We start from the raw sequence: 12,656 nt of genomic DNA on the forward strand, positions 1-12,656 counted from the left end.
TGGTGCTGGTATTGGTACTGGTACTACTGGTTCTAGTGCTACTAGTGAGAGCGGTAGTGGTAGTGGTGGTAGTGGTTGTTCCACCAGCAGTGATAACGGTGACAGTGGTAGTAATAGTGGTGTCTGTGTTACCGGCTTGACCGCCGAGGGCGTCGTCGGCGTGGAGTTTTGTGACGTGAATTCCGATCTGAAGATACCGGAGAATCAGGGAGCGATACGTAATGAAAAAGATGTGAACACGAGAACGGAATACAGTGAAATCAAATTTGAAGAGACGTACACCGGAAGGTGTATCGAGACGCCAATCGTCAATCTCACCACCACTACCACTACCACCACCACTACCACCACCATCACCATCATTGAGCACGACGATCGAGCGACTACGGCCGTTTCTGCTCCTTGTTACGAAGAAGACGAGGAAGAAGATAACGAGGAGGACGACGACAACATGGTCGCGGCGATGAACGAACACTTGTCTACCACGTCGGCGACCAGCGGCGTTCGAAGTAACACGGTCTCGACTACCAGCACCACCGTTAACTCTGTCGTTAACCAGAACAATAGTTGCTCCGGTACTGAATTCGAAAACGTCGACGAGGATGGTAAACCAGCCGCTGGAATACTCAGTTTCCCCTGTGATTTCGATCACATGTACGCCAGCATGACAGATAGCGGAGCTCCGGCAGTAGCCACTGCCACCTCCACTCTTGGTGTCAGTCCTCTTCGAGGTAACGAACCACGTCAGAACGATCTCACAGAAGTCAAACATCTTAAGGAACTCTTGCTTCTTCATCTTGATTTGATTCAACAACAGTCTGAACAAATCGTGACGAAGGATAAGCTCTTAGCAGCTCTACGACAGGAAAATGAAACGGTACCTTCCTTTCCTTTGCTTTTAATCTTCTCGTCTCAATGTTAACGCGTATCTCAATGTTCGTGTTAATTTACAATTATTTCATTTCCTCGGGGATTCTCTCTTTTTTCTCATTTCTTTTACTACTAATTTACTATTACCACGCGAGCTGCATGTTTCTGACGATAAGATGCATTGCAAAGTACCCGCGTTTATGTCCGTGTGTCAATATCTTTGCCCTTCCCATTCTTTCAACTCTGCTTTCCCGGTTCTTATTCCTCTTTCTTTCATTGGTCACTCGAACGTGAAGGTCAGACGTAACGTTACCGCATGATGGCGCTGTTTTGTATAGAACCGTAACTTCGAAACAACAAGCACGTTATACATATGTAACTTCTGTTTGTTTCTCGCGGGCAATCTGCCTTTCCGGTGACGATACTCTCACTATGGAAAATAAAAGATCTTTAAATAAACGGATTTTCTGAAAGAATCGATCAATTTTCGCGACACTATTGTCGATAATATCACTCTCGCTAATACTTTGTGTTATATATACGTATGTGTGATCAATTGCGAGAATGATCATGCCTGGGATTCGGAAAGAAATCAAAACTCGACCGACCTATCGTTTGTTGACAGTAAATAAAGTTGTTTAAACGAATACTGCGTAATTTCTGTGATTATTCATTTGTGAATGTTTGTGTTTCTGAATGAAAAAAAGGAAAAAATAATTCATTCTAATCTTCCTACATGAAATTTTTTGTATTTAGTTGTATTTACATTTTCCGTGCAATGTATGGAATATATCCGTCGTGTTTATTATTATTTAAGTAATAAATCTCGATTTTATATTTGTATCTAATTAATTGATTAAATGTTTAAATCTATATTTGTACAATTTCAATATATCAGAACTATAGTTTTCATTAACATTAATGCTGTAGAGATACGCGTTATTTTGACGGAACTTACTTATAAATGTGTGTCTGTGTTATAGCTTAAGCTGCGGTTGGAGCGTATGGACAGGCGTGTAAATTTGCAAAAGCTCAGATCAGAAAACAATGAAAATTCCATTGCGTCAGAGCACATAGGAGCTTGCTCGTCTCCAACTATTAATTCTGTGAATGTGCCATCGACTAGCGAACTTCACAGGAATATTCAATCTGAGAACAGTAATTCTCAATACAATGAAAGCTTTAAGATACGTTTAAATACCAGTGGCGGCATTACCACTGTTAAACAGGAACCAAATGATAATCAAAGTAAGCACGAGACAAAAATAGAAACTGGTAATGATATTAGATTAGAGTGGGAAGAGAAGAAGAAAAGAAGAACGGACTCGACGTCGCTATCCAGTGGAAGCAAAAGGAAAAGGGGTGTTTCATGTTCGTCTACGATTAGCAACGACACATCGTCTACGGTACAAGATAAGCCATTAACTCAAGAAAACAACAGGAAAGGTGATAGGAAGGGGAAGCCATTAACAAAAAAGGAATCCTTCCTTACTACAGAGGAACATTATTATACAGCTGTTGGAGATCCCAATTATACGTTAAATTTAAAGGAACCTAATTTAGTAGAAAGTAATACCTCGTTAGAAGTTCCAAATTGGAGGGTAAAGATATATACAAGCTGTTATACGATGGAAGGAACTGAAAATTTGGATGATGAAATTTTTAACAAAAGACATTTAAAGTTAGAAAATGATGAAAGGAGGAGAAAAAGATGGGATGTACAAAGGATAAGGTTTGTATCGCGTTACCAAAGTAATACAAAGTGTCGTTACTGTATTTTATTTCCTTCCAACCGTTTCATAATGTTTCACCGTTTCGATCAAACTTATACAGCCGGTTGATTATTAAGTAAATTTCAATAGTCAGATGAACTTCCATTTTTAGAGAACAGAGACATATTGAAAAATTAAAACAAAGACAAGAAAGGCAGAATCATCAAGCAACGTGTTACAATACGAATCATACCGGGCCGTGTCCGTCTGCTGTTGAAGAAGAAGCTGTATCGTCGTTATGGCCTGATGTAGAACAAATACAAAGTCTTCAAGTGGATTCCCAGTTACCTGTTACTGCATTTGGTACTCCTATTCCTAGTTTCACCCCAAGGTAAATTAATAATGTATTAATAACTATGTCCTACACTCGTACTGATTCATATTGGTTATATCATTTGTTTTATAATTACAGTGAATTTTCTTTACCTTGGTCAAATATGTCACGATCGAACAGTCGTCGTCCAAAACGATCAACAGGTAGAAGAAAATCTACTAGAAGATAAACGTTTTACGACAGTGGACAGGATTATTTTTGTCTTATCATTTTTAATCTTTGTTATAGATATGCTCCCTCATATACATCTGTTTTTTTCTTTTTTCTAAAATCATATCTTTTTTATTACATGAAATAGGAGCACCAAAGATATTTTTATTACCCTTTTTTAAAACAAAATTCAGGAAAGATGACTATACTTGACAGGAGTACCTATAACACAATGCTTTTTATTTCTTACTTACTCATCCGTGTTTATTAAAGCTTGATCAAAAGATATTGATCTTATAGTTTGTTCAAATCTATAAGAATCATTTTATTTGTACGACTGTAATTTGATATTGTCGCAGTTTTGTAGAAATGTTATTCATTTATTCAATTTTAATTAATATTTATTAAATATACTTATAAAATCTTATTTGAAATTGTACAGACTTCAATGGACATAAATAATCGGATTAAGTGTATTTTCTTGCAATTAACTGGATAAAATGTGAATTTACATTTAAACATGCAGAAGCTCAAATGCGTTGAAGATATGCATACTCCGTGATAAACTATTACAAAATTAATATTATATACAAATAATGCAATTTACTTCAAATTCTTCGTAGCCCTTTTCTTTAATTTTGGCTGTAAAACTAATTGGCGTCAACAAATATGTTCCATGATTAATATCAAAGATTCAGTAAAATTGTAAATTATTTATGTAATTTTTTCTTTCTTTTTTTTATGGATAGTGCAAGAGAAAAGTGGGCACGACGTCCGCTTGAAAATATTAAAATGAAATAAACTTCTTTAATAAATTTCTTTTCAGTTTTAACATCAATTATTAAAGATATATCTTTGTTCCGTCTTCTTCTTTTCTATTTCTTTCTATCTCATTTTTAATTTCTTTCTAAATTTTACCCTAGCATTTAATTACAATCGTCGAAAATTCTTTCAGTAAAGTGCACTAATTTATTATGAATGTACTTTAATTGCATTATTCTATTTTATCATACATGACAAGTAATGGGGTACTCGATTCAACCGTCCATAAGAGATGGTCAGCATTTCGTAAATTGAAATGCTCGACGTTAAAATACGGTGAACATAGCGATTATAACTTGTAAATAAAAAGAAACATCTTTCCAATTATACATAAGTTTTTGTTTACTATTTTATTTATAGTAGTGCGCACTACCGATGAGTAGACATCAAACGATTATATTTTGTTTACAATAAACAGAATAAGAACGAGTAGCGTCTTTTAGGTATGTTAAGACATAGCATAGAATTATTTACGTTATTCTCGTTAATTCGATTTTACGCATTGAAAGCTTTTTCAAGTATACCAAAGACGTAAAATAATGTCATATACTTTTCTGTTTTAAAACTAATAATTTCATAAAACATACATGTGTGTGTATCACATTTTGATACACAAAATCTCATAACATTTATAAATATTATAATTATTATTTGAAACAACATAAATTTTTGTGCTATTAACATTATTTGAATTGTTTAAAATATAATTTTGAAAACATAAATGAATGTTAGGCATAAAGTACCTCCTGTTAAGTTTTAACGATTACATAAATTGTTCCGGAATTTCGTGATATTGTTGTGACTTTCGAATTAACGAGATTGTGACAGCCTACGTAATTGTCATGTGTATAGCATGTATATACGTTTACTTTATTTTTCGTGTGCGCGCGCGTGTGCGTACGTGCGTGCGTGCGTGCGTGCACGCATATGTCTGATATACCGTATGCGTGCAACTATAAAGTAATGTATATGATTTTAACTGGATCGATGTATATATAGGGTGGCTCATTTATTTTGATCATGCAAAACATTTCCGTCATTTTTAATGACAAAGAGAACTATAAAAAAAAAAGGTTGTTTAGTTCAGCGTAACAATCTTTTAAGATCGCAGTTTTCAATGCTTATGTCTCTTTAATGAATTAAAAACATATTATAGGGAGTACTTTTCAATGATAAAAGAATCGTTATGAGTTAACTTAATTTATATTTTTTATCACTTTATTACTTTCGATGCATAACAAGCACAACTTGAAAAACAACTAAAGTTTTATAAACTGTGGTCTTAAAAGCTTCACTGCGATGATAAAAATTTCTTCTTTGAACTAGACAACTTTTTTCATTTTTTATTTTTGTATAATATTAAGGTATTAAAATAAATGAATCATATATATAAGGGAATGAATGACTGTATGCGTGTTTTACAAAATATATTTATTATATTGTGTACTATATATAAATATTATATATTATAGTACACATATTATTGCTCTACATACAGGTCGTTCCATAAGTAGTGGACCACTGCTTAAGATTATACATAATAGTATTAGGAATATAATTTCAGTCGAATATTTCGGCTATCATAGAGGTACAAGAGCATTTACATTCTAAATGTATTTCATATATTAGTATGCGAATCTGTTTGTTTCTAAACAAAATGAAAAGATATTAAAATAAATAATGTATAAAATAATAAGAATAAGGAGAGAGAGAGGGAGAGAGAGAGAGAGAGAGAGAGGTAAAGAGGAGAAAAAGGTACGGTCCATTAGCAACTTATGAAATGACCTGTATATAATAGAAATTATAATTTAGAAATAAGAAATGTCAAATAAATAAAATTATTTCTTACAAAAACATTCTGATAAATGTTAGAAATTAATTATCCTATAAATAAATCGAAGTTTTCAAATAAATATTAGGTGACGCGTTGTGATGTAAAATTTTGCATACAGAGTAAGTTAGTTTTATTACGACACAATATCGATTTATAATTTTTCAATTGAATATAGTCAAATTTCTTTTGAAACCTCTTGAAAACTCTTTTTGAAAGGAGAATTAGAAACACTTTCTGTGTACAATAGACGGACCCGATTCGTCGTATTCTTGCTTAGAAATCCACATTTGTTGGAAGGTGCTTAAACTGGCCAAGATCGAACCACCGATCCAGACCGAGTATTTCCTTTCTGGAGGCGCGATTATCTTGATCTTCATTGTAGACGGAGCCAGTGCCGTTATTTCCTTTTGCATCCTGTCCGCAATACCTGGATACATAGTGGTTCCGCCCGATAAGACCGAATTGGCGTATAAATCCTTACGAATATCGACGTCACATTTCATGATTGAATTGTAAGTGGTTTCATGTATTCCACATGATTCCATGCCGAGGAAGCTTGGCTGAAACATTGCTTCTGGACACCGAAAACGTTCGTTTCCAATAGTAATTACCTAAAAACAGCATCAATTAGTTCGTTAATTTAAACATTTTGCTCTCAAACTCTCAGTTCCTGAATAACCATAGATCGTTAAAAAATTAAACATTATATATAAGTCAGAATTACCTGACCATCCGGTAATTCATAGCTTTTTTCGAGGGCACTTGAGCCAGCCGCCGTAGCCATCTCCTGTTGAAAGTCCAAAGCAACGTAACACAATTTTTCTTTAATATCTCGAACAATTTCACGCTCCGCGGTCGTAGTAAAGGAATATCCTCTTTCCGTTAGAATCTTCATGAGATAATCTGTTAAATCGCGGCCGGCCAAGTCCATACGTAAAATTGCATGCGGTAACGCATATCCTGAATCAAATAGGATTCTTCATTCGTAACAGCAATTATAATTAATATATACAGGATTCGTCTACTTTTCGGTCTTATAACGATTTGGAAGGATATTGTCATAGACTTTTATTAAAACTAAAACCAATACTACATTTGCGTACATTACTACACGTGATATATGCCAATAAAAATGTTCATTCTGATAATAATTTCCGTTATTCGTGCAACATGTATTCACATACAATAAAATGAATGCCCTCTTCTCAAGTATATTATACAAGTTGTATAAATTAGATAAATTTTAGTTTTTAGACAAATTTTACAAATAAATGAATTAAACGAATTATATTTTTCATTAATAGTTAATACGTAAAGGTATGTATTTTGTAGCGATAAAAATCACGACGTAAAATCGCATAATTTTTTCAGGAAACAGTTTTTTTTTAAATTAACGTTAGCTGTACACAAATATTATATATACAATGATATCTTGGATCAAATCAAATGAACCGTTTTGCTTTTGTAATATTCGTTAAAGAATGAAATATAAACGAAATAATATAATTTGCAGAAATAATCATCCTGTCGGTCGAAATGATAAATACACATGTATATGTATAACGACACGTACCCTCGTAAATCGGTACTGTGTGTGAAACTCCATCTCCGCTATCTAGAACAATGCCTGTAGTGCGCCCTGAAGCGTAAAGCGATAAAACCGCTTGTATAGCGACATACATTGCTGGAGAATTAAAAGTTTCAAACATAATTTGTGTCATCTTTTCTCGGTTAGCTTTAGGATTCAAAGGAGCTTCGGTCAATAGAACAGGATGTTCTTCCGGAGCGATTCTTAGTTCGTTATAGAATGTATGATGCCATATTTTTTCCATATCGTCCCAGTTTGTTACAATGCCGTGCTCGATTGGATATTTAACAGTTAAAACACCCCTTTTACTTTGTGCTTCATCTCCCACATAACTGTCCTTCTGTCCCATACCAACCATGATTCCCTATATATCATTTTTTATTGTTTTCAGAACAAATAAATAATGTGATAAGTATCCATTCTTTCTTATAAACTTTGAAACAACTTGATTTTACAAATGTAAATGTATTGAATTTTAAAAATACGATAATTTTGAAGGTTGCACGGTATTCCGATATTAAGTTAGAACAAATATTATCTTATACTAATATAAATGTACATGACAGTATGTATAAATAAATTTAGCTAACGATTTATAATAGGTCATATTTAAGATATTGTTAGTTTTACCTGATATCTAGGTCTTCCAACAATGGAAGGGAATACAGCACGCGGAGCATCATCTCCTGCAAATCCTGCTTTGCACATCCCTGATCCATTATCTACTACTAAGGCTGCTACATCGTCGTCACACATTTTAAACTAAAAGTATTTATGTCGCTCTTCTGATTTTTATAGGTATAAAAGGAAATATTAATCTTGATTGCCAAAAACAGCAAATAGCTTGTTTATTTGACTAGATTTTGCACTACCTCGACAGTGCATTGACTCTTCTAATATTGTTTCTGCTGAAGAATGGAGCTGCTTTATATTAATGCCCCCTCTTTTACTACCTCTATGCATTCATGCCTGTATATTAAACAGTTTCTTGCACGTCAATGAACTAGTATACATTTCAGCTAACATAATGTGAGCTAATATGATTTAAGCTAATATACAGCAATTTTTGGTTCTAACATTTTTATAATTTCCAACAAATATTCCCCCTATTGATATCTAATCTCTCTATTCGATATAAATGCCAGTTCTTTATTTTCTACATTTGTTATATTTACAGAACAGAAATTGTTAGCCAAAAAAGAGTTTAACTTCTTTAGTTTCTTAAGAATTTCTAAAATCTGTATGACAATATTAATCCTATACTTAACAAAACTGCCGAAATGACTTACTACTTATCAATGAAAGCGAAAACCAACTTATGAGTCCATTAAATACAAACGAACTGATAGAATATGCAAAATGATAGCTTAAATAATGATAAAGTTTACATAGTAGAAAAATATGTTATTTTTATTGTTATAAATATGTATATCCAGTTTATTTCAAATTCCAACTTTGTGGAAACATTTCTTATACATAAATGTACATATGTGAGTAATTTTAATAATAGAAACAAAATATGTATCTTACAAATAATTTGTCTTTTATGATATAAGGTATTATTTGCATATTTAAAATACATATATATGTCTTTTCTTTTTCATTAATTTAGCGAATGCTCTAGTTTAAAATGCAGTTCGTTTACAATTAAACAGTTATATACATAGCATCTGTTAAAGAAAATTTCATGCAATTACTAGGAATTTTCGTTTAATTCGTCCTCAAATAAATATTCATAATTGTATTTAAAAAAAATGTGTGTGTATGTGTTCTACAAATGTTTATTTTTATTTTAGCTTTATTTCGTTTCAGTTAATTATTTACGGAAAATAGAAATTTCAGTTTACTAAGTCTTCCAGAATTAACGCATTTTAGAGATTCACTGTTCCATAGAATGACCACTATACAGAATCTCGTTATAATCGGTGTATTACATTCCTTAATTAACTGTTCGACTAATGTTTATAATTAGGCCGTGAAATTAAGTATCCAGTTTGATTTTAATTTGCTGTGTATCCTATTTTCAATCGTGTTTTAGGGTGGAAAAATGATAAAGAACGTAGTACCAAATTTATTACAAATTATAGAATATAGGTGTAAATATTTTTAGCTACATTTTACATGGAGTACTACTTTTCCATCGTTTCTCGTATCCTCTTAAGAACTAAGTTCTTTTTTACATTAACTAGTCTTTAATTTCTGTATTTACAGACGAATGTACAAACATTAGCCATAAAAATATAATCAACACATATATTTTTAATTTATGAATTTTATTTATCCCAAAGACCAATTTCTTTCATTCTTGTTTGGAAATATTTTTCTAAAGCATTAGCACATCGATAGTACTCGGTATCAGGACTATTATACAAGCGACAGTTAGTGAAAATTCGTGTCATGTCTGCAATAAATAATCTTCTTGTAACATAATATCTAGCTTTCAATCGATCAGTCATAGTTTTGAGATCTGAAAAGTAAAATTTTTCATTCTTTCCCCATTTTGTACGATTTATTATGTTTTGAATTTTTCTACTCAATCCTTGCACTCACCCATTGGATATTTAATATGATCGTAATAATCTGGCACTTCATTCTTATCCACAGGCTTTAAAAATGGCCATGCTGTACTATGATTTTTTACGCTATTCAAAACATTTTTTAACGCATTATACAAAGAATCAGTGATATCCAAGCACGCTTCCATTGGTTCTGGCCCTTGAGTTCCTTTAGCTACTCCTCTTGTTCTTGTCTGAGTATAACTTTTCCAACCGGTTTCACGAATACCAGGTATAGATTCAACTGGAATACCCCTAACACCTTCTTTGAAACATGTTAAACCAGGGTGAACTTTTTGTATCTCTTGTTGCCTTTGATGAATCAACTTTTTAATAATTTCTTTCTGTTTTCGTATCACAGCCGTAAATTCAGTATACACAATTTTCGCATTCAATTCGCAATGCATTAATGTTGCTCCTTCATAATCCTTAATATATCCTTGATACATTGACCGAGGTAATTTTATATCTTTACTAAAGCCCTGCTTCTTGAAATATCCGATTGCAAATTCATCGGCGAATGTAAGGAAATGTAATATATTATTTTTTATATGATAGTCTTTAAGCATATTCATTAAGTGTGTACCATAGCCTTTAACTTGTTCTTGGCTTGTAACAGCACAAAATACTATTTCTGTAAAGCCCTGAGTAGGAAACATTCGAAAACAGATACCACCAATTGGTCGACCATCCTTTATTAGAGCTAGTGTTTTATGCTTTCTGTAAATAAAGAAAACATTATAAATCATGAAAAATATATCTATTTTATTATCCACGTTACTTACGGATCAAAAACTAATTGAGATATGTATTCTTTTGGCATCCTAGGTAATTGATGGCTAAATACATTATGTAATCCAATTAACCAAAGCATTGTTTGTTTAGAAACTGGCTGCGTTAAACTGTTCCCAACCACGTGAAATTCTATAATCTTTCTGCTTTCCTCAATCTTAGCAGTTTCATCTCGTGGAACATTTGGAGGAAATACTGCGTCAGGCCCGCACATGTAATTAGGATCGTTAATAGTCGCTATAATTTCAGCAACTGTTTCTTCTGATAAATCTTCAAAAATTTCTTCATTCTTTCTTCTTTTTACGTCTGAACGGCCTTCGGAATGTGATCTTTTTTCATGAATTTTCTTCATGCCAGGACTTATGTTAATTGTTGTATAGTTATCTTTATCATTTGGTGGAACTGTGACTTTTTCAAATTCACCGGTTCTTCTTCCTTGACTTGCTTTTGATTCCAATGCAGATTGTAAATAAGTAGGTGGTACTTGTTTAAAATCAGGATCCCAGATCGGAGAATTATCCGAATAAATCTCTGCCTCTAACATTGATAGGAACCTAAAATTGAATAAATATATTACATATTGCATATACGTTATATATCTCATCGATTAATGAAGTAACACAAATAAAGTAAAAACAGAAATTTTTACATACTTTGGAAAATGTGTTAAGACTATTACTCTTTTCTCCGGTGCTAACTTATCTCGTTCACTGTGACATTTATCTAGCAATTGCCTGGAAACTGGCTTAAAAACAGCTTGGACGAACGTTCGTCCAAAAACTAGAGACGTATCGTAATGAGGTAATGAATCACAAAATGCTGGTATATGACAAAATACAAGCCAACGAGTATGATTAATTTTATATGCAGGAGCTTCTTCTGCGCTGATTGTGCCTCTTCTAGCACTAAGTGGATCAAAGTTCCAATGGTTCAAACAATGCAGAAACATTTTAGCCATATCGCACATAGCTTGCATGTCTCTTTGCGGCAAGTGACCATATTTATAAGCAACAAAATTCATTACTGCTTTTGCTATACTAGGTCGTTCGAAAGGTGGTTGTCCTAATGGACCTTCTATCATAGGTTTAGTCATAGATTGTATACATTTTCTTAAAAGCTTGTATAAGTAGAAATAAACTTTCTTTGTGTCAGGATCTTCTTCTTTCTGTAAGCCTAGAAAAATATTGTCAGCGTCTATAACCATACATAATAATTTATTGACCTCTTCTTCTGATTGATTAGTCAAATGTGAAACATGATTTTCTAAAACATGCTTGCAACTTTTACAAGGGTCAAAAAAATTTATAATAGGTTGTTGTGTATCATTTTTAGAAGATTTATTTAGTAATTGAGAATTCTTCCATCCAACGCATTTGCAATCTTCAATTTTACACGCGCTATATGTTGCAATTTTTAATATTTTTTTCATTTGTGGTAAATTTAACATGTGTTGTTTCCTTTGTTGTATTCTTTGTAAATTATTTTGTCGGCTGCTCTGTTCCTGTGGTCTGACAGTATTTGATTCTCTACTATTTCCTGCATGTTGTGATGTACTAGTTACACATTGACCAGTTTCCTCTAGCGACTGTAAAGTTGAGTTACGATTTCCTTCTTCAGTTGTCATACTTTTCCTAAATAAAAGGGTGAAAGGAAATAATTTTTGGCTTTATATAAAATAAGAAAGTGATTAGCTTTTGAAATGAAAATATGTAAGTAAGGGATGCATTGTAAACTTACACCGCATCAATGACCCTATAACTGTATAAATTGTCAATACATTTAAACTGTTAATAGTAAACAATACTACTATTGTATATCTTTGATATAATTAAATGTTATAAAACTAGAGAAAAGATTCATAAAACAGATATAACACTTATATTTGTATGTAATATACGAGGCTCGACGCTTATTTACATCATAATGAGCATAAAGGTTA

General features: G+C 32.6%; 3 protein-coding genes across 3 annotated transcripts; 1 reads left to right on the plus strand and 2 right to left on the minus strand.

Annotated features, from left to right (window-relative positions):
- Positions 1 to 4: 4 nt before the first annotated feature.
- Positions 5 to 5,802, plus strand: LOC117238851 (male-specific lethal 1 homolog; the record flags this gene model as incomplete). The annotated part of the gene is made up of 4 exons (XM_033504060.1): positions 5 to 877; positions 1,854 to 2,602; positions 2,755 to 2,973; positions 3,055 to 5,802. Coding segments are annotated over 4 exons (1,932 nt in total), but the record flags the coding sequence as incomplete, so codon positions are not given.
- Positions 5,803 to 5,895: 93 nt separating this feature from the next.
- Positions 5,896 to 8,488, minus strand: LOC117238852 (actin, clone 403-like). Its single transcript, XM_033504061.1, has 4 exons — positions 8,001 to 8,488; positions 7,356 to 7,734; positions 6,507 to 6,742; positions 5,896 to 6,393 (listed from the first exon to the last, which is right to left on the minus strand). Exons 1-4 carry the CDS (start codon positions 8,124 to 8,126, stop codon positions 6,004 to 6,006), a joined length of 1,131 nt encoding a protein of 376 aa, XP_033359952.1. The 5' UTR covers positions 8,127 to 8,488; the 3' UTR covers positions 5,896 to 6,003.
- Positions 8,489 to 8,961: 473 nt separating this feature from the next.
- LOC117238857 (histone acetyltransferase KAT2A) lies at positions 8,962 to 12,647 on the minus strand. The gene is made up of 5 exons (XM_033504069.1): positions 12,455 to 12,647; positions 11,371 to 12,348; positions 10,711 to 11,271; positions 9,921 to 10,645; positions 8,962 to 9,837 (listed from the first exon to the last, which is right to left on the minus strand). The coding sequence occupies exons 2-5, from the start codon at positions 12,339 to 12,341 to the stop codon at positions 9,644 to 9,646; spliced, it is 2,451 nt and encodes an 816-aa protein (XP_033359960.1). The 5' UTR covers positions 12,342 to 12,348; positions 12,455 to 12,647; the 3' UTR covers positions 8,962 to 9,643.
- Positions 12,648 to 12,656: the final 9 nt, after the last annotated feature.

Source organism: Bombus vosnesenskii, unplaced genomic scaffold (assembly GCF_011952255.1).
Source record: "Bombus vosnesenskii isolate JDL3184/JDL3185 unplaced genomic scaffold, Bvos_JDL3184-5_v1.1 scf7180000013644, whole genome shotgun sequence".
Classification (NCBI taxonomy): domain Eukaryota; kingdom Metazoa; phylum Arthropoda; class Insecta; order Hymenoptera; family Apidae; genus Bombus; species Bombus vosnesenskii.

Coding starts and splice junctions, on each gene's coding strand:
- LOC117238857 (XM_033504069.1), bottom strand. CDS start 12,341: ATGACAACTGAAGAAGGAAATCGTAACTCAACTTTACAGTCGCTAGAG. Junction 10,646..10,710: donor TCTCAATTAGTTTTTGATCC/GTAAGTAACGTG, acceptor CTTTATTTACAG/AAAGCATAAAACACTAGCTC. Junction 9,838..9,920: donor TCATATTAAATATCCAATGG/GTGAGTGCAAGG, acceptor TTTACTTTTCAG/ATCTCAAAACTATGACTGAT.
- LOC117238852 (XM_033504061.1), bottom strand. CDS start 8,126: ATGTGTGACGACGATGTAGCAGCCTTAGTAGTAGATAATGGATCAGGG. Junction 7,735..8,000: donor TTGGAAGACCTAGATATCAG/GTAAAACTAACA, acceptor AATGATATATAG/GGAATCATGGTTGGTATGGG. Junction 6,394..6,506: donor ATGAATTACCGGATGGTCAG/GTAATTCTGACT, acceptor TGCTGTTTTTAG/GTAATTACTATTGGAAACGA.